Below are 27,940 nucleotides of genomic sequence, written 5' to 3'. Positions count from 1 at the left end.
AAGAGTGTCGGTGACGGGAAAGAGTGTCGGTGACGGGAAAGAGTGTCGGTGACGGGAAAGAGTGTCGGTGACGGGAAAGAGTGTCGGTGACGGGAAAGAGTGTCTGTGATGGAAAGAGTGTCTGTGACAGGAAAGAGTGTCTGTGATGGAAAGAGTGTCTGTGACAGGAAAGAGTGTCTGTGATGGGAAAGAGTGTCGGTGACGGGAAAGAGTGTCGGTGACGGGAAAGAGTGTCTGTGACGGGAAAGAGTGTCGGTGACGGGAAAGAGTGTCGGTGACGGGAAAGAGTGTCGGTGACGGGAAAGAGTGTCTGTGACAGGAAAGAGTGTCTGTGACGGGAAAGAGTGTCTGTGATGGGAAAGAGTGTCTGTGATGGGAAAGAGTGTCTGTGACAGGAAAGAGTGTCTGTGACGGGAAAGAGTGTCTGTGACGGGAAAGAGTGTCGGTGACGGGAAAGAGTGTCGGTGACGGGAAAGAGTGTCGGTGACGGGAAAGAATGTCTGTGACGGGAAGGAGTGTCTGTGACGGGAAAGAGTGTCTGTGACGGGAAAGAGTGTCTGTGACGGGAAAGAGTGTCTGTGACGGGAAAGTGTGTCTGTGACGGGAAAGAGTGTCGGTGACGGGAAAGAGTGTCGGTGACGGGAAAGAGTGTCGGTGACGGGAAAGAGTGTCGGTGACCTTTTAGTATTTATATAGTCATGGCCACATGGCGTTACAATACGAGAAAAAGAAAGGAGCAATGTTTTTGAAGTTTGCAAAAGTGTTCACAATATGAAGTCTGTTTTTTATTTGTCAAACACTCACCTTTTTGTCAACTTCGTCCCTTTCTTGATAGACTTGTCCATTATTTGTACATTCCGATAACTGTGCAACTACATTTCCCTGAAGAGCTTTACCACTCTGTAAAACAGAGAAATGCAACGGATTAACAGAATTCTATTTGAAATGCCTGAAAAGTAGGATAACAGTGTACCTTTAACAGCAGTAATGATTTGACTAATTTCCAGGTTAAAATATGTTCTGTGGTTTAATCTGTGCCACAGAATGCACTGCGTAGAGTTTGACATGGTTATCTGTATCATATATTAAAACCTTTTCTTGAATATATACATAAATAAGCCATTTGATCCAGAAAACAATCTGGTCACAGAAGCCACACTCATTCTTCCGTCTTTGCTCCAGCCTGGAATGGGCGAGATGAAGGAACACAAGCCCAGTTTACTGAGTCATTAAAAATCATAGCTGCACACCTACACCACAAACAAAGGAGGCAAGCTTTGATAGGTTTTCAAATTATACCCCCACCCCTTCATTTAAATAGGTTTTCTGCACATGGGAAATGTGTAGAGAATATAGCCTCAAATAAGGTTGGTAGCCTGTCGATGAAGAACAGTGAGCCCCGGCGAAGGATTCTCCTTCAGTGGAAAGATGCGAGGCCCCCAAGCGTGGAATCCTGGATCAGCGATATGGCAGGGTTCATTAAATTGGAGAGGGTGAAATTCGCCTTGAGAGGGTCGGTACAAGGGTTCTTTAGGCGGTGGCACCCGTTCTTAGACTTTCTGGCAGAACGATAGACATTGGTCAATGGCAGCAGCAGCTCGGGGGGGGGGGGGGGGGGGGTTACTTTATTTATGTTATTTACACTGGAGGGTCTGAGGGGGTGTATACACCTGTTGTGTTAAGTCGGGGTGTTAATGTTAATTTATTATTTATGTACGGGGGGAGGGGTTTGGGGGGTTGCTTTTTTAGTTTGTGTTTTGTACTTAACCCTGTTGGGTTCTTTTTTTTTTCTCATTTTGTTATTGATATTTTATGAAAACTTATGAAAAATTTTTTTTAAAAAGAACAGTGAGCCAACTGGCAGCTCTTAAAGGACTGCTAACTAAATACAAAGTAAGTATACAAACTTTAATATACAAATGCTGCGATATATCTGTTGCAGTAATGCTTTTAAAAGCCTGAGTTAAGATATATATTTGTTGCAGTATTATTATTAAAGAATCTAGGTTAAGGTGCTGAAGGGAGTGTCCAGAAATGAAACCTCTTAAAACTGAATAGCTAGGATAATACTAGAATAGTTCTACATAAATTAGTTTATTAAGGATTGAGATTAATCATAGAAAGTATACCCAGTAATCATTATTAACCATTAAACCTTTTTAGGACATAGCAGTAATAAGCATTTAAACACGTGCTACAAGCAGTGGCCACAATGCATGATGGGATTTAAGCTAGCTAACTTGCCCATGTTTTTGAGACAAACGGGATTGTGTGGTCAGCAAATTACACAGTCAACTCAGTAAACAGTTCTTATCAGTGCCCCCAATAATATCCTGTCTCAAACAATCCATGGTGCGAAGAGGAAAGCAGCTTTGGCATCCTGCCCCTGGTTGAACAATGAGGTGGACGGGAACTGATTGCGATATGCAGGATGGCAATGTCAGAAAAGCAACTTTAGAATGGACACAAGATCCTTGTAAACAACAAGTGACAGGATGGGGTTAAATCATGAGCTGATCACAAGCCATCATTTCCCTTAAAGTACATTTTACTGAATAATTTAGACGGCACAGCTCCAAAGGTTGGATCAAGTCCAACTGGGGTGGGCTATTGATTTTTGGAAAACGCTATAATTAGTGTGTTTTTATCAGTGTTAACCAAATTGATCGTGGCATTTATCCAGGTCTTTCTCCGTATACATGCACCAAGCTTGGAATAATAAAGACGTCTCAACCAGGTTGATGTGTCTGCTGAGCTGTGTATTAAGCTAAGCCATAACTATGAGGGAGGAACCCCACATAAAAGCTGGCTCAATACTCAGGCCTTGGAAACGCTCCTACAGGTACCCAGACTGTGTGTCTGCTAAAGCTATAATTTAAGGGGTCATAAAAGATTGAGGTAATTATTGATTTTAACCTGTTACAGATAAAGGCTAATGGGATATTGTTATGACTGCTGGAGGTTCCCTAGAGAGTAAATCACTAATGAGGAGTTGTATTTAGTCCTAGCTAAGCAGGTCATGTGACCTCTTATTGAGATACAGATGATGTAATTAATGGGAGGGGCCAGGTCAAGTCTGTAGATGTTTGAAAAATCCAATTAAGGGGCAATTTAAGGGAGCACAGTGTCATAGTGGTTAACACTGCTGCCTCACAGCGCCAGGGACCCGGATTCAATTCTGGCCTCGAGTGACTGTGTGGTGTTTGCACTTTTTCCCTGTGTCTATGCGGGTTTCCTTCGGGTGCTCCGGTTTCCTCCCACAGTCCAAAGATGGGCAGGTTAGGTTGATTGACCATGCTAAATTGACTCTTAATGTGCAAAAGCTAGGTGGGGTTATGGGATTGCAGGGTGGTGGGCCTCGGTGGAGGGCTCTTTCGGAGGGTCTGAGCAGATCGATGGGCTGAATGGCCTCCTTCTGCACTGGAGGGATTCTATGATTCTATCATATTATTCAGCGTGACCAATTCACCTACCCATCACATCTTAGGGCTGTGGGTGAGACCCACGCAGGCACAAGGAGAATGTGCAAACTCCACATGGACAGTGACCCAGGCTGGGATCCGCTCCATGTCCTCAGCACGGTGAGGCAGCAGTGCTAACCACTGCACCACCATGTCTGTGGTTTTGCAGTCTGCCATAGGATTTGAGCCTGACAAGACGGAGGATTTTAAGTTGAACAGCAGTTTTGCCAAATGCTGTTAGATTGAGCAAAGGTGTACTGACCTGCTCTTGAAAGGAACTCTCTCCAAAGGGGTGCATAGCTAAGCAAGTAAACCTGTTTTGCTAACTTTATTTATAATTGGCATTTGAACTGTATTGGGTTGCTTAATTGGAATTAGTGTCAGGAATAGATAGTAAGTTCAAGTTTTTCCTTTTATTTAAGAACTGTTTAACTGATAATTGTAACGCTATTTTTTGCAGTTAATGTGGTTAATCCTGTGATTAAGTTAAAGTTTGTTTTAACATAAAAGTTCAGAATCATCTCGACCGGGGTGAAGTATCCTTTCCTCACAGTTTTACAAATTTAAAAAAATGTTTGGGGTTCTCATCCAGCATCCTAACAAATGTAGGGGCCTGGTCCAGTATCTTAACATTGTTCTTGGTTCTATCATACAAGATATGACCCTAATGTAACTGACAAATTATAGTCCTTCTCGGAGAGCCACTGCAAAGGTGTCACACTGCATTGTCCTTGATAGCTACATGCCTTTGGGGTTATTTTGGCCTTAGAGTGAAAACAGGTTTTAGATGAATGGATTGCTCATCATACTAGCCTGTTTTGATTTTAGCACACAATCTTACTCCCAATTGTTGATACTGGAACTTAAGTGTGTTGGAAGAGCTAAACCAGAGACCTACAGGTTTAGCATTCAAGTGCTGATTAGGCATAATTTTTAGAGCAGTATATTAGGGCTCCTTGAACCATTTCCACTAAAGATGTCACTGCTGCACAGCAGCACATTGTTGAATGGCTCAGGGGATGAGGGGGAAGAGTGCATAGGTTCTTGGATGCAGAACTTGAGGTCCAAGTAGATGTCCTCAAAGAAGGATCTCATAGTTGGGCATCCTCTTGGAAGGAGCGACCACAATATGGTGGAATTTAAAATACAGTTGGAGGATGACAAGGTAAAATCAAACACTAGTGTTTTGTGCTTAAACAAAGGCGATTAAAATGGGATGAGAGAAGAACTAGCTAAGGTAGACTGGGAGCAAAGACTTCATGGTGAAGCAGTCGAGGAACAGTGGAGAACCTTCCGAGCGATCTTTCACAGTGTTTAGGAAAGGTTCATACCGACAAAAAAGAAAGACGGTAGAAAGGGGAAAAATCGACCGTGGATATCTAAGGAGGTGAGGGCGAGTATCAAATTGAAGGAAAAAACATACAAAGTGGCAAAAATTAGTGGGAGACTAGAGGACTGGGAAGTCTTTAGGGGACAACAGAAAGCTACTAAAAAAGCTATAAAGAAGAGTAAGGTAGACTATGAAAGCAAACTTGCTCAGAACATAAAAGCAGATAGTAAAAGCTTCGACAAATACACAAGACAAAAAAGAGTGGCTAAGGTAAATATTGGTCCTTTGGAAGATGAGAAGGGAGATTTAATAATAGGAGACGGGGAAATGGCTGAGGAGCTGAACAGGTTTTTTGGGTCAGTCTTCACAGTGGAAGACACAAATAACATGCCAGTGACTGATGGAAATAAAGATATGATAGGTGAGGACCTTGAGAAGATTGTAATCACTAAGGAGGCAGTATTGGGCAAGCTAATGGGGCTAAAGGTAGACAAGTCTCCTGGCCCTGATGGGATGCATCCCAGGGTGTTAAAAGAGATGGCTAGGGAAATTGTAAACGCACTAGTGATAATTTATCAAAATTCACTAGACTCTGGGGTGGTCCCAGAGGATTGGAAAGTAGCAAACGTGACACCACTGTTTAAAAAAGGAGGTCGGCAGAAAGCGGGTAATTATAGGCCGGTAAGCTTAACTTCGGTTGTAGGGAAAATGCTGGAATCTATCATTAAGGAGGAAATAGCGGGGCACCTGGAGGGAAATTGTCCCATTGGGCAGACGCAGCATGGGTTCATAAAGGGTAGGTCGTGTCTGACTAATTTGGTAGACTTTTTTGAGGACGTTACCAGTGCAGTAGATAACGGGGAGCCAATGGATGTGGTATATCTGGATTTCCAGAAAGCTTTTGACAAGGTGCCACACAAAAGGTTGCTGCATAAACTAAAGATGCATGGCATTGAGGGTAAAGTGATAGCATGGGTAGAGGATTGGTTAATTAACAGAAAGCAGAGAGTGGGGATAAATGGGTGTTTCTCTGGTTGGCAACCTGTAACTAGTGGGGTCCCTCAAGGATCAGTGTTGGGCCCGCAGTTGTTCACAATTTACATAGATGATTTGGAGTTGGGGACCAAGTGCAATGTGGCAAAGTTTGCAGACGACACTAAGATGAGTGGTAAAGCAAAAAGTGCAGAGGATACCGGAAGTCTGCAGAAGGATTTGGATAGGTTAGGTGAATGGGCTAGGGTCTGGCAGATGGAATTCAATGTTGTCGAGTGTGAGGCTATCCATTTTGAGAGGAATAACAGCAGAATGGATTATTATTTAAACGGTAAGATGTTAAAACATGCTTCTGTGCAGAGGGACCTGGGTGTGCTGGTGCACGAGTCGCAAAAAGTTGGTGAGCAGGTGCAACAGGTGATTAAGAAGGCTAATCGAGTTTTGTCGTTAATTGCTAGCGGGATGGAGTTCAAGAGTAGGGAGGTTATGCTGCAATTGTATAAGGTGTTGGTGAGGCCACATCTGGAGTATTGTGTTCAGTTTTGGTCTCCTTACCTGAGAAAGGACATATTGGCACTGGAGGGAGTGCAGAGGAGATTCACTAGGTTGATCCCAGAGTTGAGGGAATTAGATTATGACGAGATGTTGAGTAGACTGGGACTGTACTCATTGGAGTTTAGAAGGATGCGGGGGGATCTTATTGAAACATATAAAATTATGAAGGGAATAGATAGGATAGATGCGGGCAGGTTGTTTCCACTGGTCGGGGAAAGCAGAACTAGGGGGCATAGCCTCAAAATAAGGGGAAGTAGATTTAGGACCGAGTTTAGGAGGAACCTCTTCACCCAAAGGGTTGTGAATCTCTGGAATTCCTTGCCCAGTGAAGCAGTTGAGGCTCCTTCTTTAAACGTTTTTAAGAAAAAGATAGATACCTTTCTAAAGAATAAAGGGATTCGGGGATATGGTGTACGGGCCGGAGAGTGGAGCTGAGTCCACAAAGATCAGCCATGATCTCATTGAATGGCGGAGCAGGCTCGAGGGGCCAGTTGGCCTACTCCTGTTCCTAGTTCTTATGTTCTTATGTTCTAAGGTGGATATCCCATATGCAGAGTACACTGCCCGTTATCCTTTTCCTGCAGCAGCTGGTGATGCTCTGCCACACCTCCATGTCTTTGTTCCATTCTTCATTCAGAGTAAAGGGGGCCCAGCAAAACGGTAATGACATTGAGCACTCCTATTCTCCTGCTTACTCCTAAGATGTCCACTAAGGTGGAACAGCGAAATATTCACCTTTTTTAAGTGTCGTCCTCAGAGAATTTGCAGAAAAAGGGTTGCTCAGATGTTGGTAAAATCATGACTATTCTAGAAAGTCCCACAATGTGTTCTGGGGTCTTCTTTACAGCTCCAGTAACAAAAAGCATGAATTTTTTAAGTAGCACTCAAAATCAGCTCCAACATTGTGTTTGCTAGTTACTGCTAGAAAGGGGCATTAAGACAAGTGCTTATTGTACTAAGTGCCAAGCACTTGGAAATAAATCACCATTCCTTCACTGTCACCGGGTCAAAATCCTGGAACACCCTCCCTAACAACACAGTGGTGTATCTACACCCCAGGGTTCAAGAAGGCAACTCACCATCACTTTCTGAAGGGCAACCAAGGATGGGCAATAAATGCTGGCCTATTCAGAAATGCCTAGATCCCGTACATTAATTTTTTTTAAACCCTCTTTAATGAGCACCAGCGGGTATTTTAAATGCAATTTGCTGTTAACGGTGATTTCAGGCAGTTGTTCCTAATGCAGGCTTCAACCCTTTACCAAGAATACATCTTGAGCTGAACATGGGCTAACCTGATGTTGCAGCATAAGATACCACCTTGGTCACCACAGAGGCTCTTTAACACTTAAAGTATTCAGCGAAAATCATCCCCCATGTCAACCTTAATTCTACAGAAGCTGTAAGCCAACTAAAAGCTGTATGCAGAAGCTGTTAGAGAATTTGCAGCAAAACATCTATGACACCAGTGCAGTTATTGAAACATTGTACCATGAAGCAAATGACATCCTCATATGGCTCTCCAAGGGAACCCTAAAGGTTCAAGGGAGCAAACATGGTTTAAAGTTCTTTTACACACAACATGATTGTTGCCTTTGAGGGCATTTGCACATATCACTCTCATCTGCCACTGCCATCGTTGATATGCTTTATCATTGTTTGTAAAAAGCATTGTGCCAGGCTTCACCCATATTAGAGACAAGCTCATGCAGGTTGTGGGGACACCAACAGAGAGGTTCATCATCATGGGGATGGTAGGAAAGGGCTCTCAAAGCAACTTTCCCACAAGGGGACAACATATAAATCAGAATTGAGAAGCTATCAGAAAGTTGGCATATGTTGGTAGTCTATGTTGGTAGTTCACTTATTGCAGGTTCATCTGCATCCAGAAAACCCAAACCACCACCATCTAAAGAGGGTCATGGCGCACCATACCAACTGGTGCTTCTACTTTTGTCATTTAACAAATAAGACAACATATACCTTAGAGTGACACCAAGGAGAAGCAGAGACATTAATGCACGTACAAATATGCAACAATCATCCAATACAATCTATTCCCTTTGATTTCTTCTTTATACATGGTGTTACTTGTGGGCATTGTGTTTGAAGGTTCTATGCGTGGGACAGAACCAGGACAATTCTGCTTGACTGGATGAAATATATGCCATCTTCAAGGGGGGTCACAATCTGTGCTTTTACTGAAATAAACAATGGCGAAAATCGTCTGCTTTACTGAAAGGAAAGACTGCGGCTTAATGGTAATGTCACTGGACTAGTAATCCAGAGGACCAGGTTAATGCTCTGGGGCAAGGGTTCACATGCCACCACAGCAGCTGGTGGAATTTAAATTCAGTTCATAATCTGGAATTGAAACGCTAGTCTCCGTAATGGTGACCATGAAATCCATGTCGATTGTTGTAAAAACCCATCTGGTTCACTAATGTCTCTCCAGGAAAGAAAATCTGTTGTCCTCACCTGGTCTGGTCTTACGATGACTCCAAAGGAATGTGGTTATCTCTTAATGAGCCTCTGAAATTAGGCAAATAGAGATGAGCGACAAATGCTGGTCTTGCCAGCAATGCCCTCATCCCATGAAAGAATATAATAGAAGGTTCCTATATTCAGGGAGTTTTTCACTAATGCACACAATAGCTTCCTCAACAAGCTTCCTCCTCTACCTAGATTGCCACAGGTCTCTGGTTGTCATTGACTTGCTGCATACTCATATCAGAATGGATTGAAAATCGATATGGCATGCAGCACAAATTATGACTTGGCTGGACTACATGCATTAGTCTTCCTGGGTGTCCCAAACAATGGAAATGTTGCTTTGTCAGGCCTATTGTATGCTCAACAGTAACTTTGGACAGTGCATGGACCTCACTGCAGCTCCATTCAGCTACTGATTTGATATTACTGAATGATTTTATGGATTCCAAAGGTTATGCCTGGGCTCCAAAATGCAGCCATTCATTCTTTGAGGCCCTCCAAAACGTACAGCATAATGGGTCATGGCTGATTTTCGAGGGACAGCTATTGATTTGCAAGATTATATTTTAATAGTCACATTTATGGAGTGGAAATATTGGAGTTCTCAACCTGTTAGCCACGTGGATTCCACAAATAATACCCTGCGTTCATAATAGAAACATACATAGAGAACAGAAGTCAGAGTAGGCTATTCGGCCCTTCGAGCCTGCTGTGCCATTCATTATGATCATGGCTGATCATCAAATTCAATACCCTGATCCCGCCTTCCCACCCATATCCCTTGATCCCTTTAACCCCAAGAGCTAATTCCTTCTTGAAATTACACAATGTTTTGGCCTCAACTGCTTTCTGTGGTACTGAATTCCACAGATTTGCCATTCTCTGGGTGATGTCATTTCCCTTCACCTCAGTCCTAAAAGATTTACCCCTTATCCTCAAACTATGACCCCTAATTCTGGGCTCCCCCACCATCGGGAAGATTCTTTCTGAATCTACTCTGTCTAATCCTGTTAGAATGTTATAAGTTTCAATGAGATCCCCTCTCACTCTTCTAAACTTCAATAAATATGATCCTAACTGACTTAATCTCTCCTCGTATGACAGTCCTGCCATCCCAAGAATCAGCCTTGTAAACCTTCGCTACACTCCCTATTATAGCAAGAACATCCTTCCTCAGATAAGGACCCCAAAATTGCACACAATATTCCAGGCGTGGCCTTACCAACATTGCAGTAAAACATCCCTATTCCGATACTCAAATCCTCTCGCTATGAAAGCCAATATACCATTTGCCTTGTTTACTGCCTGCTGTATCTGCGCGCTTACTTTCTGCGACTGATGCACGAGGACACCAAGGTCTCGCTGAGTCTTCACCTCTCTCAATTTACATCTATTCAAGTAATAATCTACCCTCCTGTTTGCTACCGAACTGGATAATCTCACATTTATTCACATTATACTGCATCAGCCCACTCACTCAGCCTGTCCAAATCATGCTGAAGCAACTCTGCATCTTCCTCACAGCTCACCTTCCCACTCAGATTTGTATCATCTGCAAATTTGGAGATAATATAATTAGTTCCCTCATCCAAATCATTAATCTATGTGTACAGCTAGGGTCCGAGCACTGATCCCCGTGGTACCCCACTAGTCACTGACTGACGATCAGAAAAATATCCATTCATTCCAACTCTTTGCTTCCTGTCTGTTAACGAGTTTTTTATCCATCTCAAGACACTACCCACAATTCCATGCGCTTTAACTTTACATAGTAATCTGCGATGTGAGACCTCATCGAAGGTCTTCTGAAAATCTAAATAAACCACATCCACTGGTTCTCCCTGGTCAACTCTACTAGTTATCCCCCATGTCTGCATGGGTCGCACCCCCACAACCCAAATTGTGCAGGGTAGGTTAATGACCACACTAAATTGCCCCTTAATTGGGAAAGAAATGAATTGGGTACTTAAAATTTTTTTTAAACCTCTATTAGTTACATCCTCAAAGAATTCCAGTAGATTTGTCAAGCATGATTTCCCTTTCATAAATCCATGCTGACTTTGTCTGATTACACCATTGCTTTCCAAATGCAGTGCTATGGAATCCTTGACTCCAGCAACTTCCCCACTACCAGTTAGGCTCATTGCTCTCTAGTTCCCTGTTTTCTCTCTACCTTCCTTTTTGAATAATGGGCATACATTAGCTACTCTCCAATCTGTAGGAACCATTCCAGAGTCCAAAGAATTTTGGAAAATGACCACCAATCGATCTATTATTTCGAGGGTCACTTCCTTAAGTATTCTTGGATGAAGATTATCAGGCCCTGGAGATTTATCAGCCTTTAACATCATCAATTTCCCCCAAACCGTTTCTCTACTCATACCGATTTCCTTCAACTCCCCACTAAAACTTGTGATACATTATTCATATCTTCCTTTGTGAAGACAGAAGCAAAGTACAAATTTAGTTCCTCGGCAATTTCTTTGTTCTCCGTTATGAATTCCCCCGTTTCTGAATGTAATGTGTCCTCATTTGTTTTTGTCAATCTTTTTATCTTTACATACCTATAGAAACTTTTACAGACAGTTTTTATGTTCCCCGCTGGCTTACTTTCATACTCTATTTACCCTTTCTTCATCACTCCCTCAATAAGCCAACTTCAAGTGAAACTTTGAGCTTGCCATTACTAAAAAATGCACATTAATATAGAGAAAGAGTTCACAATGGGTGTAATCTCCACTGAAGTTAAAATATCTGGGATACAGGTAGCACGGTAGCACAGTGGTTAGCACAGTTGCTTCACAGCTCCAGAGTCCCAGGTTCGATTCCCAGCTTGGGTCACTATCTGTGCGGAGTCTGCAGATTCTCCAGTGTCTGTGTGGGTTTCCTCCGGATGCACCAGTGTACTCCCACAGTCCAAAGATGTGCAGGTTAGGTGGATTGGCCATGCTAAATTGCCTTTGGTGTCCAAAAAGGTTAAGTGGGGTTACTGGGTTACGGGGATAGGGTGGAGACGTGGGCTTGAGTAGGGTGCTCTTTCCAAGGGCCGGTGCAGATTCGATGGGCCAAATGGCCTCCTTCTGCACTGTAAATTCTATGATTCTATATCATTATCAAATTAATATCTGAATATTGTTCATGGCAAGAGAGGTCTGGATGTCAAAACAACGCATACCATTTTTAAGGCTTTATGTACATATGTAACTTTGGAAAGTTTATCCCATCCTTCTTATGGTTTCATATTATTCAACCCATGTTCACAACATTCACAATGGCATTATTATGAGAATGCTTGTACTGTATGAAAGGAGCAGTTGTCTCAAGATGTAAAGCTGCTAAATTCGCACTACAGGTTGACCGGCCAAGCACTATATGAAAATTCAATAAAAAATTGTAGTAATCCAGGAGTTAGGAAGAGAATGGTTCAAACAGATTTGTTCTGAACTCAAAAGGAAAGACATTTTTGCAATAAACAACACGGGTGTCCCAGCTCAGGACTAACGAAACTCCCAGTCCGGGTCTAGGACAGCAATTAACAGCTCAGTAATGAGTCCCAGCTGTGTGGGCTTCCACCAGTTACCCGTATGGAAACTCATACTCCACGAGCCCTATGACTAGATCGATAAGTGATTCCTTGTGGTTCTCATGAGGGTTATCACATCCTCTCCCTCTCCTCAAATTCAGATCCTCGCCCTCACTTCCACGACGAAGAAGCCTCCTTTGCCTCTCTTTGCGCCTCTGCCAGGGTTCGTGATGCATAAGCAATCGGTTACTCGGTGCCATTGTCCCATCTATGGAAGAGGACTACCCCAACTCCATACAGAGATGCATCGCATGTTAATACCAGTGGTCTTGTGGGATTGTAATGTGCCAAGATATTGGACAACAGCAGCTGTTGCTTCACTTTCATGCATGCTCCGTCCTGTGGTGTCTTCCACAACCATTTCTGGTTCTTCTTCAACAATGCTTGCAGGGGTTCCTGTAAGGTGGCTAGGTTGGGAATACATTTCCCATAATACTTGATGAGGCCTAGGAATCACTTCAATTCCGTTGTGTTTCGCAGTGTCTGTGCCCCTTTTACGGTCTTCACTTTGTCCTCCACAGGGTGGAGGTCGTCTTCATCAACGCGGTATCCAAGGTATGTTACCTCGCCCTCCTGAAACGCATACTTTTACCGTTTGAGGCGGGAGCCCATGTCGGAGGTTAATATGTTATTCAGGTACACTGCTACCCTAGGCAGCTCTTGAAGAATATTTTCCATGACGTGCTTGACGAACTGTACACCATTATAAATAACAATGAAACAGAACACCTAGAGGCCTTGTTAATCGTTGTCGGGGACTTTAACCAGGCCAACCTCAAGAGTGTACTGCCAAAATTCCACCAACACTTCTCCTGTCCCACCAGGAGCGGCAACACTGCTACACAAAAATCAAGAGCGCCTACCGATCCATCCCGCCCGCACTTCAGAAAATGGGACCATAAGATGGTGCTCCTTCTGAAATGAAATGAATGAAATGAAAATCGCTTATTGTCACAAGTAGGCTTCAAATGAAGTTACTGTGAAAAGCCCCTAGTCGCCACATTCCGGCGCCTGTTCGGGGAGGCTGGTACGGGTTCTCCCAGCACACAAACAGAAGCTTAAGCGGGAGAATCCGGTTAAAAAGGTCGCTCAGTGCTGGGCCGAGGCAACAGAAGAGCTTCTACTCGGCTGCTTGGAGTCAGTGGACTGGTCCATATTTAAATATTCAGCAACCAACCTAAACGAGTATACCACCACCGTCACAGACTTTATCAGCAAGTGTGTAGAAGACTGCATGCCAAAGAAGGTAGTACATGCGTTCCCCAACCAGAAACCATGGCTTAATCGGGAGATTGACTCCCCTACTGACGGCCAGCTCTGAGGCGTTCAAGAAGGCGACCCTGACCTATACAAGAAATCCAGGTACAACCACCGCAAAGTCATCAGGGATGCCAAGAAACAATATCAGATTGGGCTAGAGTCACAGACTAATGTCACAGACTCTCGTCGGTTGTGGCAAGGCTTAAACAACAGAACAGTTTACAAAGCGAAGACGAGCAGAATCTCCAGCAGCAGCGCACCCCTCCCCGATGAACTCAATGCATTCTAAGCTCGGTTCAGGAAACCATCAAACCGCTGTCGACTGCCTCGGACAAATCCTCAACAACTATCATCCGTTTGTCTTGACATTGATCACCTTATGTAGTGCTACGAGAGGTTGGTCAAGAAACACATCAGCTCCATTCTCTCAGAATGCCTTGATCCACTGCAATTCGCACACCACCACAACCAGTCCACAGCAGTCGCCATCTCCCTGGCCCTACACTCCTTGGAGCATCTCGACAAGGACTCCTACGTCAGACTCCTATTCATTGACCACAGCTCCGCCTTCAACACCATAATCCCAGCCAAGCTCACATTAAAGCTCCAAAACTTAGGACTTGGCTCCTCCCTCCGCAACTGGATCCTCGACTTTCTGACCCATAGACCACAATCATTAAGGATAAACAACAATATTTCCTCCACGATAGTCCTCAATACCGGGGCCCCGCAAGGCTGCGTACTTAGCCCCCTGTTATACGCCCTATACAGACACAACTGTGTGGCAAAACCTGATTCCAACTCCATCTACAAGTTTGCTGATGACACGACCACAGTGGGTCAAATCTCGAACAACGATGAGTCAGAGTACAGGAGGGACAACAATCTCTCCCTCAATGTCACCAAAACTAAAGAGCTGGTCAGTGACTTCAGGAAGCAAAGTATCATACACACCCCTGTCTGCATCAATGGTGCCGAAGTTGGTTGACAGCTTCAAATTCCTAGATGTGCATATCACCAAAAATCTGTCCTGGGCTATCCATGTCGACGCTACGACCAAGAAAGCACAACAATGCTTATACTTTTTCAGGAAACTAAGGAAATTCAGCATTTCCACATTGATGCTTCCCAACCTTTACAGATGCACCATAGAAAGCATCCTATCTGGCTGCATCACAGCCTGGTATGGCAACTGCTCGGCCCCAAGACCGTAAGAAACTACAGAGAGTCGTGAACACAGCCCAGCACAGCACACAAATCCGCCTCACATCCATTAACTTTGTCCCGCTGCCTTGGGAAAGCAGATAGCATAAACAAAGACCCCTCCCACCCGGCTTATTCACTCTTCCAACTTCTTCAATCGGGCAGGAGATACAAAAGTCTGAGAACACGCACTAACAGATTCAAAAACAGCTTCTTCCCTGCTGTTACCAAACTCCTAAATGACCCTCTTATGGACTGATCTGATCTCTTCATATATCTTCTCTACTGAGTAGTATTGCACTCCTGTAGGCTTCACCCGTATGAACATAGAACATAACAGCGCAGTACAGGCCCTTCGGCCCTCGATGTTGCGCCGACCTTTGAAACAACTCTAAATCCCATCTACACTATTCCCTTATCATCCATATGTTTATCCAATGACCATTTAAATGCCCTTAATGTTGGCGAGGCCACTACTGTTACAGACAGGGCATTCCACGCCCTTACTACTCTGAGTAAAGAACCTACCTCTGACATCTGTCCTATATCTATCTCCCCTCAATTTAAAGCTATGTCCCCTCGTGCTCGACATCACCATCCGAGGAAAAAGGCTCTCACTGTCTACCCCATCTAATCCTCTGATCATCTTGTATGCCTCAATCAAGTCACCTCTTATCCTTCTTCTCTCTAACGAAAACAGCCTCAAGTCCCTCAGCCTTCCCTCATAAGATCTTCCCTCCATACCAGGCAACATTCTGGTAAATCTCCTCTGCACCCTTTCCAATGCTTCCACATCCTTCCTATAATGCGGCGACCAGAATTGCACGCAATACTCCAAATGCGGCTGCACCAGAGTTTTGTACAGCTGCAACATATGACCTCATGGTTCCAAAACTCAATCCCTCTACCAATAAAAGCTAACACACCGTACGCCTTCTTAACAGCCCTCTCAACCTGGGTGGCAACTTTCAGGGATCTATGTACATGGACACCGAGATCTGTCTGCTCATCCACACTACCAAGAATCTTACCATTAGCCCAGTACTCTGTCTTCCTGTTATTCCTTCCAAAATGAATCACCTCACACTTTTCTGCACTAAACTCCATTTGCCACCTCTCAGCCCAGCTCTGCAGCTTGTCTATGTCCCTCTGTAACCTGTAACATCCTTCCTTCCTGTCCACAACTCCACCGACTTTAGTGTCATCTGCAAATTTACTCACCCATCCTTCTACGCCCTCCTCCAGGTCATTTATAAAAATGACAAACAGCAGTGGCCCCAAAACAGATCCTTGTGGTACACCACTAGTAACTGGACTCCAGGCTGAACATTTCCCATCAACCACCACCCTTTGCCTTCTTCCAGCTAGCCAATTTCTGATCCAAACTGCTAAATCACCCTGAATCCCATGCCTCTGTATTTTCTGCAATAGCCTACCGTGGGGAACCTTATCAAACGTATGTATGTATTTACATTGTGTATTTATGTATGCCCTATGAATGGCGTGATCTATCTGGACTGTATGCAGAACAATACTTTTCACTGTACCTCGGTACAGGTAACAATAAACAAATCCAAGATCCAACAAAATGGTGCATGCTGATGAGACTCCAAAAGGCAGGCAGGTGTATTTGTATAACACTTATGGGTGTTGATGGTGACATATTTTCTGAATGCCGTATCGAGCTCCAGCTGGAGGTATGCATAGTTCATGTTCCGCTTGATAAACGTGTGACCTCCAACCAGTTTTGCTTGGAGGCCTTCGATACACGGAATGGAGTACATAGGTGAGAGACTCTGTTGACAGTTAATTTATAGTCTTCGCAAAGGTGGTCCGACTTGTCGGGCTTTACTACTGGGTGTATGATGCCGAGGCTCTCCAGCCATCCAGGTTCAGCCTCCACCTTGGTAAGCAAGGCACAGGGGACTGGTCATGCTATTAAGTACTTAGGCAGGGCCTCCGGGTCTATGTAGATTTTTGCCATCGCACCTTTATTTTGCCGAGGTCTTCCTGAAATACTTCAGGATATTTCCCAATGGCTTTGCAACAGCCGCCGGTTCACATTTTGAAAATGTTCTGCTAGACCAATAACATTTTTTGCAGCCAGGAGACTGGGTACTGTTCCTTGTATGACTAATAGGGGGAGTCGGCCCGTCTGCTGTCCATGGGTGACACGGTGGTTCCTACAATTTGTAGAGACTCCCCTCTATCCGTGGCCAGCCTGGTCCTGGTGGTGCACAGGCCAAGGGGCACTGTGCCTGCTTGCAGGCGCCTAAAGGTCTATTCCCCTGTAATGGTGACAGCGGCTCCTGTGGCCACTTCCATTTCCAGGGAATGACCATTGACCCAGAGTTTAATTTTGATTGGGGCAACTTTAGGGGTGGTGATACATTTCAGCTGCATCAGTTCATTCTGGTTGGGCTGGTGCATTTGCAAGACCTGGGCCTGAGGTGGCATTGGCGTCTGGCCTGGGTGATAGGCACACTGACGATTCTGGCAGTCTTACCTTAGGTGCATCCTTCAGCCGCAGAAACCATATTCTTGTGACCGTTCCCCAAAGTCCTCTGGAGAAGCTTTTCTGGGGTTTCACAGCCGTCGACCCATATCCTTGCATACCGTGGCTGAATGGTGAATAGGTAGTGAATAGGTGGCGAATAGTGCGAGGAACAGAGCTGTTTTCTATGGGGAGCCGGGTTTTTCTATACTGGGGTCATTCAATGTCGAGCGCTGCACTCCATTGAACCTGGAAGTTCATGGGCCCTTTTCTTGGCATTTTCCATATATAGCGCCAGTTCTATGGCTCTTTTAAGGTCCAGGGAGGATCTGAGGCAAGTCAGTGATTGAGGACTAGAGAATACATGTATGGAAATGGGGTTGGAAGAGGTTTTCAGAGATAAAGAGGGATGAATGAGGTGGTGGAGGGATTTGAAAATGAGAGCGAACATTTTAAATTGAATTCTCTGAGGCACGAGAAGCCAGTGGATAGGAATGATGTGATATAGATTATAGTATAAGTGAGAACACCTTACACAACATCTGGATGACTGGGAATAGCAGAAACAGTAGATCAGTAAGGTGAATACTGAGGAGGTTCAGCTGCTAGGTGGTAAAGCCATGATGTTGAAATTATCCTCAGGTTTCGCAATACTCCATGACAGATCAGGAAAAATACATTTGGTGCCTTCAGTGAAATTGTAATGCATCCTTTTTTATATTCCTGGCATTACATTCCTTCTACATATAATATAATGCATGGCTTTCCTATAACAATTGGCGAGTACATTCTCAAAAGGAATGGTTATAAGTATATCATTGATGAGGGTCCAGTTTTCAATCCAACATATTGGGGGGTAAATTTAATGTAATTCATCTGGTGAAAAATAAGATGATTGGATTGGCTGCCAGTGTGCACCCTGCCTCATTTGACTTCCTATTGGAAGTCAATGGAGAGTGGAATTGTGACGGATTCTCACACATCGCTTTGATGGATAAGTGTTCAGCAAGGGGCCAAGTTGTTCACCGTTTAGGTGGATGTTGCTTCATATGTGATGTTAGACCAAATCTTGACTTGCAGATCTGGGGCGAAATTCTCCTACCCGCCCCGCCACATTTCTGCTCCGACCGGCCGGTCAATGGGAGTCTCCGTAACACCGGCCGGTCAATGGGGTTTCCCATTGTGGGGCAGCCCCACGCCGTCGGGAAACCCCCGGGCGCCTGCAAAACGGAGACTCCCGCCGGCGGAGAATGACGCCCCACATTGAAGACATATGAATTCATTATTGAAGGGTTGGGTTAAGGCACTATGCACAGTGTCCGCTTGTGCTATAGGTTCTGACCCTATTCCTGTGTTTAAACCCCTCAGATAGGGGTTTTTCACAGTAACTTCATTGCCGTGTTAATGTAAGCCTACTTGTGACAATAAAAAGATTATTATTATTAGAAGCGGCAACATTCACAGCTGTAAATTGATTAAATGCTGCAGTATTCACAGCTGGTAAGTTCATTAGAAGCTGCCATATTCACAGCTGTAAGTTCATTAGAAGGTGCAGGATTCACAGCTGCAAGTTCATTAGAAGCTGCAGTATTCAGACGTATGGTCATTAGAAGCTGCAGTATTCACACCTGTGAGTTCATGAGAAGCTGCAACATTGGCAGCTGTAGTTATTAGAGGCTGCAGAATCCACAGCTGTAAGTTGATTAAGAGCTGCCGTATTCACAGCTGAAGTTCATTAGAAGCTGCAGCATTCACAGCTGTAAGTTGATTAAATGCTGCATCATTCTCCTGCAGTTCATTAGAAACGACAGCATTCACACCCGTGAGATCATTAAAAGCTGCAGAATTCACCGCAAGTTCATTAGAAGTTGCAGCATTCAGAGCTGTAAGTTCAATCGAAGCTGCAGCATTCACAGCTTAGTTCATGACAAGCTGCAGTATTCACAGGAAGTTCATTGGAAGGAGCAGCATTTGCAGCTGCAGGTTCATTAGAAGCTGCAGCATGCAAAGCTGCCGTTCAATAGAAACAGCAGCTTTCACACTTGTGAGATCATAAGAAGGTTCAGCATTCACAGCTACAGCTCATTAGAGCCTGTGGAATTCACAACAGTAAGTTGATTAGAAGCTGCTGTATTCACAGCTGTAGATCATTAGATGCTGCAGCATTCACAGCTGTATTGATTGATATTTATTGTCACATGTACCGAAGTACAGTGAAAAGTATTTTTCTGCGGCCAAGGGAACGTTCACAGTACATACATAGTAGACAAAGGAATAATTAACAGAGTACATTGACAATTGTACATCAACAAATAGTGATTGGCTACAATGCGGAACAAGGGCCAAACAAGAGCAGCATAGGGCGTTGTGAATGGTGTTCTTACAGGGAACAGATCAGGAGAGTCGTTGAGGAGTCAAGTAGCTGTGGGGAAGAAGATGGTCCTATGTCTGAATGTGTGGGTCTTCAGACTTCTGTACCTTCTGCCTGATGGAAGGGTCTGGAAGAGGGCAAAGCCTGGGTGTGAGGGGTCTCTGACAATGCTATCTGCCTTCCTGAGGCAGCAGGAAGTTAAGACAGAATCAATGGGAGGATGGCAAGCTTGTGTGATGCATTGGGCTCAATTCACCACACTGCAGTTTCTTGCGATCTTGGGCCGAGCTGTTGCCATACCAGGCTGTATTGCAGCCGGATAGGATGCTCTCCATGGCACATCTGTAGAGGTTTGTGAGAGGCGATGCAGACATGCCAAATTTCTTCAGCTACCTTAGGACGTACAGACGTTGTAGGGCTTTCTTGACTGTTGCATCAACGTGAGTGGACCAGGACAGACTGTTGGCTATGGTGACCCCCAGGAACCTAAAGCTATCGACCATCTCCACTTCGGAGCCATTGATGTAGACCTCGGGGGGAGGGGGGGGGGGGCGGTGTCATGCTACGGTTTCTGAAGTCGATGATCAGTTCCTTGGTCTTTCCAACATTTAGAGAGAGGTTGTTTATGGTACACCATGCCACCAAGTGGTCTATCTCCCATCTGTAGTCTGATGCGCCATTGCTTGAGATACGACTCACCACAGTTGTATCTTCTGCAAACTTTTAGATCAAATTGGAGTTGAACCTTGGCAAACAATCGTGTGTGTATAGGGAGTACAGTAGAGGACTGAGCACACATCCTTGCAGGGCCCCGGTGTTTAGGACAATTGTGGAGAAGGTGCAGTTACCTAGCCTGACAGATTGCAGTCTGTTGGTGAGGAAGTCAAGGATCTAGCTGCACAGGGAGGGGTCAAGTCCAAGGTTACAGAGATTGGTTATTAGTCTTCTTGGGATAATGGTGTTGAAGGCGGAGCTGTAGTCTATGAACAGCAGTCTGACGTAGGTGTCCTTATTGTCGAGATGTTCGAAGGTTGATTGTAGGGCCAGAGAGATAGCATCTGCTGTGGACCGGTTGCGGTGATAGGTTAACTGCAATGGATTGAGACCATCTGGGAGGCTGGCGTTAATCTGCCTCATGACGAACCGCTCGAAGTATTTCATGATAACAGATGTCAGGACCACCGGTCGGTAGTCGTTGAGGCACGCTACCTTGTTGTTCTTTGGGACTGGTATTATGGTGGTCTTCTTGAAGCAGGTGGGGACCTTGGAGCGGAGAAGTGAGGTGTTGAAAATATTGCGAATACCCTCGCCAGCTGGTCAGGGCAGGCTCTGAATGCACGCCCAGGGACTCCGTCGGGGCCTGTCGCTTTCCGTGAATTTACTTTCAAGGCAGCTCTTACCTTTGAGGCTGTAATAGTGGGTATGGGTTTGTCCAGGGCTGTTGGGCAGCACGGTAGCACAGCGATTAGCACAATTGCTGCACAGCTCCAGGGTCCCAGATTCGATTCCTGGCTTGGGTCACTGTCTGTGCGGAGTCTGCACATTCTCCCCAAGTCTGCGTGGGTTTCCTCCCGTTTCCTCCCAAAGTCCAAAGATGTGCAGGTTAGGTGGATTGGCCATGATAAATTGCCCTTAGTGTCCAAAAAGGTTGGGTGGGATTCCTGGGTTACGGGGATAGGGTGGAGGTGTGGGCTTGAGTGGAGTCCTCTTTCCAAGGGCTGGTGCAGACTCGATGGGCCGAATGGCCTCATTCTGCACTGTAAATTCTATGATTCTATGATGCATTGGCTGATGGTTCAAAGCTGATGGTTTTTATCGGGAAGGGACGCTCCAGCCCCAGAGATTCCGCCTGGCCTGGCTATGTAGCCTGTGATCTCATGTAAGTCCTGCCATAGACGTCATGGGTTTGTGTCGTTGGCCTGAGACTCTAGTTTGATCCGGTATTGTCTTTTGGCAGCCCCGATAGCTTTCCGTATGTCGTACCTGGATTTCGTATATAGGTCAGGGTCGTCAGACATGAACGCCTCCGTCCGGGACTTCAGCAGACAGTGGACCCTTTGGTTGAACCAGGGTTTCCGATTGGGGAACACCCTATTGTCTTCTTTGGTACACAGTCCTCGACTCACTTACTGATCAAGTCTGTGACGGTGGTTGCGTACTCGTCCCAGGTTAGCTGCCGCGGCCTTGAATATGGACCAGTCCACAGACAAACAATCGCGGAGAATGTCCTCTGATGCCTCGGACCAGCACTGCACGGTTTTCTTGACTGGTTCAGCACGCTTGGGTTGCTGTTTGTAAGCTGGAAGTAGGAGTACCGGCTTCTTACATTTATTAGAAGCTGCATCATTCACAGCTGCAGATCATTAGAAGCTGCAGTATTTGCATCTGGAGTTCATTAGAAGCTGCAGCGTTCACAGCTGCACGTTAATTATTAATAATAATAATAGAAGCTCCATTATTCACAGCTGTAAGTTCATTAGAAGTTGCAGTATTCGGACTTCCAGTGGCGGCCATGGTGTGAGCGGTCGCTCATTTGGCAGCTCCCGCTCGAGGCTATTTTTTGCAGAACTTTTCCCCGTTTTAATGGTGGATGTGTGGCTGAAAAAGGTGTAGGGCTGGCGAGTGGGAAGTCTGACTCCACTGGTGGGATTGGTGGATGGATCCACGGACAAGAAGTGGGTCTAGAAGAAGGGAACAGCTGGAGCAGGCGAATCTTTGGGTGCCACAGCTTACGATAGCGGAGGGTGCAGGGCCTGCACTGCCTACCCAATGGTCGATGGACCATTGGGTAGATTTTTTAAATGAGAAGTTCAGCTAGCAAGCAGAGGAGATAGTCCCATGAGGACCTAGCCAAGGCGGTAGACCTGCTGAAGTCGGGAATCGACAGAATGGAGCAGAGGCTGGAGTCCCAGGGCCAGGCCATCCGGAAAGTGGAGGTGGTGGACCTTGAGAACACGGTCATTGACCCAGGGATGAACCGGTTGAGTTTTCATACTTCTTCCATGTGCACAGAGTCTTCTCGCGGATTGACTTTTAAGTCATTGCTGGCGGAAATGGTGGACTCGGGATATTCAGCGATCGTGGTCTCGGACCACGCGCCGCATTGGGTGGACTTGCGAGTGGACGGGGGGGGGGGGGGCACTCAGCACCCGCAGTGGAGGTTGGATGTGGGACTGCTAGCGGAAGAGGAGCTGTGTGAACGGGTGAGGGCCTCCATCCAGGGGTACATGGAAGTAAATGACACAGGTGAGGTTTCGGCCGCCATGCTGTGGAGGCACTCAAGGCAGTGGTCGGGGGGAGGGGAGGGGGTTGTTGTTTATATCAATTTGGGCTCACAGGGAGAGGGAGGAACGAGCAGAGATGTCAAGGTTGGTGGAAGAGATTATACATGTGGACAGAAAGTACGCAGGGGCCCCGGAGGCGGGATTGTTGAAGGAGAGCCAAAATCTCTCTGGAGTTTAGGCTGGTATCCACGAAGAAGGCAGTGGGGCAGTTGCGGAGCGCCAGAGGTGCTGTGTATGAGGGCAAACAGGCAGAGGTCGTGGTACATATTGGTACTAACAACATAGGCAGGAAGGGGGATGAGGTCCAGCAGCAGGAGTTCAGGGAGCAGACAGGACCTCAAGGGTTGTAATCTCGGGATTACTCCCGGTGCCACGTGCCAGTGAGGCTAGAAATAGGAAGATAGAGCAGCTAAACATGTGGCTAAACAGCTGGTGTAGGAGGGAGGGTTTCCGTTATCTGGACCACTGGGAGCTCTTCCGGGGCAGGTGTGACCTGTATAAGAAGGACGGGTTGCATCTAAACTGGAGAGGCATAAATATCCTGGCCGTGAGGTTTGCTAGTGTCACACGGGAGGGTTTAAACTAGTATGGCAGGGGGGTGGGTATCGGAGCAATAGGTCAGAAGGTGAAAAGATTGCGGGAGAACTAGGAAATACGGCCAGTATGGCTCTGAGGAAGAGCAGGCAGGGAGATGTTGCTGAAAACGGGACTGGTGGCCTGAAGTGCATATGTTTTCTGCACTGTATGTTCTATATATGTTCAACACCGGCGGGAACTCGGCCAGCTCCGGGGCCTCTTTCAATGGCCCCCACCGGCGCTGCGTTGACCGCGCACACGCGATTGGGGACCGGAGAATCGCGGGAGTGGCAGCCGACCCGATCGCGGGTCTGACGCCCATTCTCCGCCCCAGCGGCGAACGCGATTGCGACGGGGAAGCTCAGAGAATCCTGGCCACCGGGCTGGATTCTCCCAAAATGTCCACATGCCGGCATAAAAACACTGGCGTTGCACTTTCCTGCACAAAATAAAAGGCGATTCACTTACCTTCTGGGGGCTAGCAGTTATGGCTGCGGATACGGACCCCCGCACTTCTGGTTCCGAGTCCGCGCATGTGCACGACGGCGGCCTCCACGGCCGTATCGAGCGCCATGGCGGGTTCGGACTGCGGACCAGCACAAACAAACTAGGCCCCTGATCAGCCGCGCGCCGCTGCATCGGACCAGCCCGATCGCTGCCCCAGCTGCCCATATGGGCCCCCCCGCCCCGGTGCCCGATCCCCCCCCCCCCCTCCCACCAGGGCGGCCGCGGACTGAGACCGCAGCCGCTGCACGACAGTCCCGACCGGCCATACCACATTAGTTCCACGCCATCGGGAGCGGAGTATCGCTGGGAGGGCCTCTGGCAACGGCCCCCCGGTGTAATTCGCTGACGTCTGGAGCCCGGAGAATCGCCGGAGCGGCAGTGGGCCCGATTCAGTCAGGAACTTTGATTCTCTTCCCCCCCCCGCCAAATGCAGTCTTGGCACGGGGCTGCGGAGAATCCAGCCGATGGACTGCAGCAGTTCAAGGCGGCAGGACACCACCACCTGCTCAAGGGCAATTAGGAATGGGCAATAAATCCTCGGTAAAAGTGGGTCCCGCCCGGGACAAAACGTTTGAAAAACACTGATGTACAGGATTGTGGTGAACCACTGTAATAGGAGATGTAAGGTAGGACCTGCACTACAGGTTCGCCAGTAGCTCCTGCCGGCTGGCTCCGCCCATAGAGAACTGTATAAATATGCATGACCTCCAGTGCCCTGCCATTTCGCCAGCTGCAGCAGGAGGCCACGCATCTGACTGTAATAAAGCCACAGTTGTACCCAACTTTAGTCTTTGTGCAATTGATCGTGCATCAATTTATTACAGTCAGACTTTCAACAGAATGGATATCAGAATTAAGCCCGATCGCCTGCAGCTGGATCCGCACTCGCCTGACGCCAGAAAAGAATTTACTCACTGGCTAGCAAGTTTTGAGGCCTACATCAAGGCTGCGGACCCCGAGCCAATGGAGGCTCAGAAGATAAATGTCCTGTACTCCAGACTGAGCTCCAGCATGTTCCCGTTGATCCAAGACGTCACGAATTACACAAAAGCAATGGAACTCCTTAAGGAACACTACGCGCAGAAGGCGAACACGCTGTTCGCCAGGCATGTACTCGCCACCCGCTCGCAATTACCTGGTGAGTCCATCGAAGACTTCTGGCGGGCCCTAATTCCACTCGTCCGGGACTGTGACTGTCAGGCCGTCACAGCCGCCGAACACACGAATCTCCTCACTCGCGATGCCTTCGTGACGGGGATTGCGTCGGACCGCATCCGAGAACGATTACTGGAAGAGGCCACGCTCGAACTGGCGGAGACGAAAACCTTGGCGCTTTCCATGACGGTCGCATCCCGTAACGTACAATCGTACCCCTCATGCCGCGCTGCCCACCCTTCTACTCTTACCTACCCCTTTTGGACTGGACCCCGCCGACGACCTCCTCAGCCGGGGCCCTTATTTCCCAATATGCCTGCGCCGCACGCCGATCCGCGCACCCGGGGGTCCCCGCTGCTACTTCTGCGGTCAGCAGAAGCACCCCCGTCAACACTGCCCAGCCCGCACTGCAGTTTGTAAAGCCTGCAGTAAAAAGGGCCACTTTGTGGCTATGTGATAGGCCCGCGCAGTCGCTGCGATCGCGCCCGCTATCGCCCCCTCCCCCATGCCAGACGCACAATGGGAGGCGCCATCTTGTCCATGTGCGACAAATGGGCACCGCCATCTTGTCCCCCTTCGGCCACGTGCGCCCCATGGGCGCCGCCATCTTGTCCCTACCTCGCAATGTGCGCACCATGGGCGCCGCCATCTTGTCCCACACAGGGTCTCCGGACATCCCGACATCGGAACCGCACACGCTCGCCACCCGAAGCAACCGATGGCTACCCGCAGCTCGCTTCGATGACGCTGGACCAATCTCGCCCGCACAACCTGGCTACCGCGTTGACGACGGTTAAAATCAACGGCCACACGACCTCGTGCTGCTGGACTCCGGGAGCACCGAAAGCTTCGTTCACCCAGATACGGTAAGGCGCAGCTCACTCGTGGTCCACCCTGCCAATCAAAGGATCTCCCTGGCATCCGGATCCCACTCCGTCCCGATCCGAGGCTTTTGTACAGTCACCCTCACAGTCCAGGGCGTAGAATTTACTAACTTCCGTCTCTATGTCCTTCCTAATCTCTGCGCTGCAGTCCTGTTGGGCCTGGACTTCCAGTGCAACCTCCAGAGCCTCACCCTAAAATTCGGCGGGCCCTTTCCCCCCCCTTAGAGTTTGCGGCCTTGCGACCCTCAAGGTCGATCCCCCCTCCCTTTTTGCCAATCTAACTGCGGATTGCAAGTCCGTTGCCACTAGGAGCAGACGGTACAGCACCCAGGACAAGACCTTCATCAGGTCCGAAGTCCAGCGGCTGCTTAAGGAGGGTATTATCTAGGCCAGCAACAGCCCCTGGAGAGCCCAAGTGGTAGTGGTTAAAACTGGGGAGAAACACAGGATGGTCGTGGACTACAGCCAGACCATCAATCGGTACACGCAGCTCGACGCGTACCCCCTCCCACGCATATCTGATATGGTCAATCAGATTGCGCAGTACCGGATCGTCTCAACAATTGACCTGAAATCTGCCTACCACCAGCTCCCCATCCGGAAGTCGGACCGGCCATACACTGCCTTCGAGGTGGGTGGTCACTTTAGGGTCCCTTTCAGTGTCACAAATGGGGTCTCGGTCTTCCAAAGAGAGATGGACCGAATGGTCGACCAGTACGGTTTGCGGGCCACCTTTCCGTACTTAGATAATGTCACCATCTGCAGCCATGGCCAGCAGGACCACGATGCCAACCTCGATAAATTCCTCCGCACTGCAACTCTTCTCAACCTGACCTACAACAAAGAGAAGTGCACGACCCGGTTAGCCATTCTCGGCTATACAGTCCAAAACGGACTTCTCGGGCCCGACCCTGACCGCATGTGCCCCCTCATGGAACTTCCCCTCCCCCACTGCCCCAAGGCCCTCAAACGCTGCCTGGGGTTCTTTCCCTACTACGCTCAGTGGGTCCCAAACTTTGCGGACAAGGCCCGCCCACTCATTCAGTCCACCCAATTCCCCCTCGCGGCCGAGGCACAACACGCTTTCGCCCACATCAGAGCAGACGTCGCCAAGGCCGGGATGCATGCAGTGGACGAGTCACTGCCTTTCCAAGTAGAAAGCGACGCTTCAGACGTCGTCCTTGCCGCCACTCTAAACCCGGCAGGCAGACCCCTGGCATTCTTTTCCCGCACCCTTCATGCCTCTGAAATTCGACACTCATCCGTCGAAAAGGAGGCCCAAGCTATCGTTGAAGCTGTGCGGCATTGGAGGCATTACCTGGCTGGTAAGAGATTCACTCTCCTTACGGACCAACGGTCGGTAGCCTTCATGTTCAATAACAGTGGGGCAAGATCAAAAATGATCAAATCCTGCGGTGGAGAATCAAGCTCTCCACCTATAATTAGGAGATCGTGTATCGCCCCGGTAAACTCAACGAGCCCCCAGACGCCCCCTCCCGAGGTACATGTGCCAGCGCACATGTGGACCAACTCCGGGCCCTACACGACAGCCTTTGTCACCCGGGGGTCACTCGATTGTACCATCTGGTCAAAGCTCGCAATCTGCCCTACTCCGTCAAGGAAGTAAGGACAGTCACCAGGGATTGCCAGGTCTGTGCAGAGTGCAAGCAGCACTTCTACCGGCCAGACCGTGCGCGCCTGGTGAAGGCGTCCCACCCCTTTGAGCGCCTCAGCGTGGATTTCAAAGGGCCCCTCCCCTCCACCGACCGTAACACGTACATTCTCAGTGTG

General features: G+C 47.5%; 1 protein-coding gene across 1 annotated transcript in view; it reads right to left on the bottom strand.

Annotated features, from left to right (window-relative positions):
• The window catches only part of LOC140409391 (uncharacterized), a 466,596-nt gene that overhangs the window by 220,488 nt on the left and 218,168 nt on the right, over positions 1 to 27,940 (bottom strand). The window contains exon 6 of the mRNA XM_072497839.1: positions 805 to 900. Coding sequence (XP_072353940.1) covers positions 805 to 900 — 96 coding nt within the window. The remainder of the gene's footprint in view (positions 1 to 804; positions 901 to 27,940) is intronic.

The sequence above is a fragment of the Scyliorhinus torazame genome, chromosome 3 (assembly GCF_047496885.1).
Source record: "Scyliorhinus torazame isolate Kashiwa2021f chromosome 3, sScyTor2.1, whole genome shotgun sequence".
Lineage (NCBI taxonomy): Eukaryota > Metazoa > Chordata > Chondrichthyes > Carcharhiniformes > Scyliorhinidae > Scyliorhinus > Scyliorhinus torazame.
Note: the sequence above shows the minus strand (reverse complement) of the source record. Positions and strands in the feature narration are given on the sequence as shown.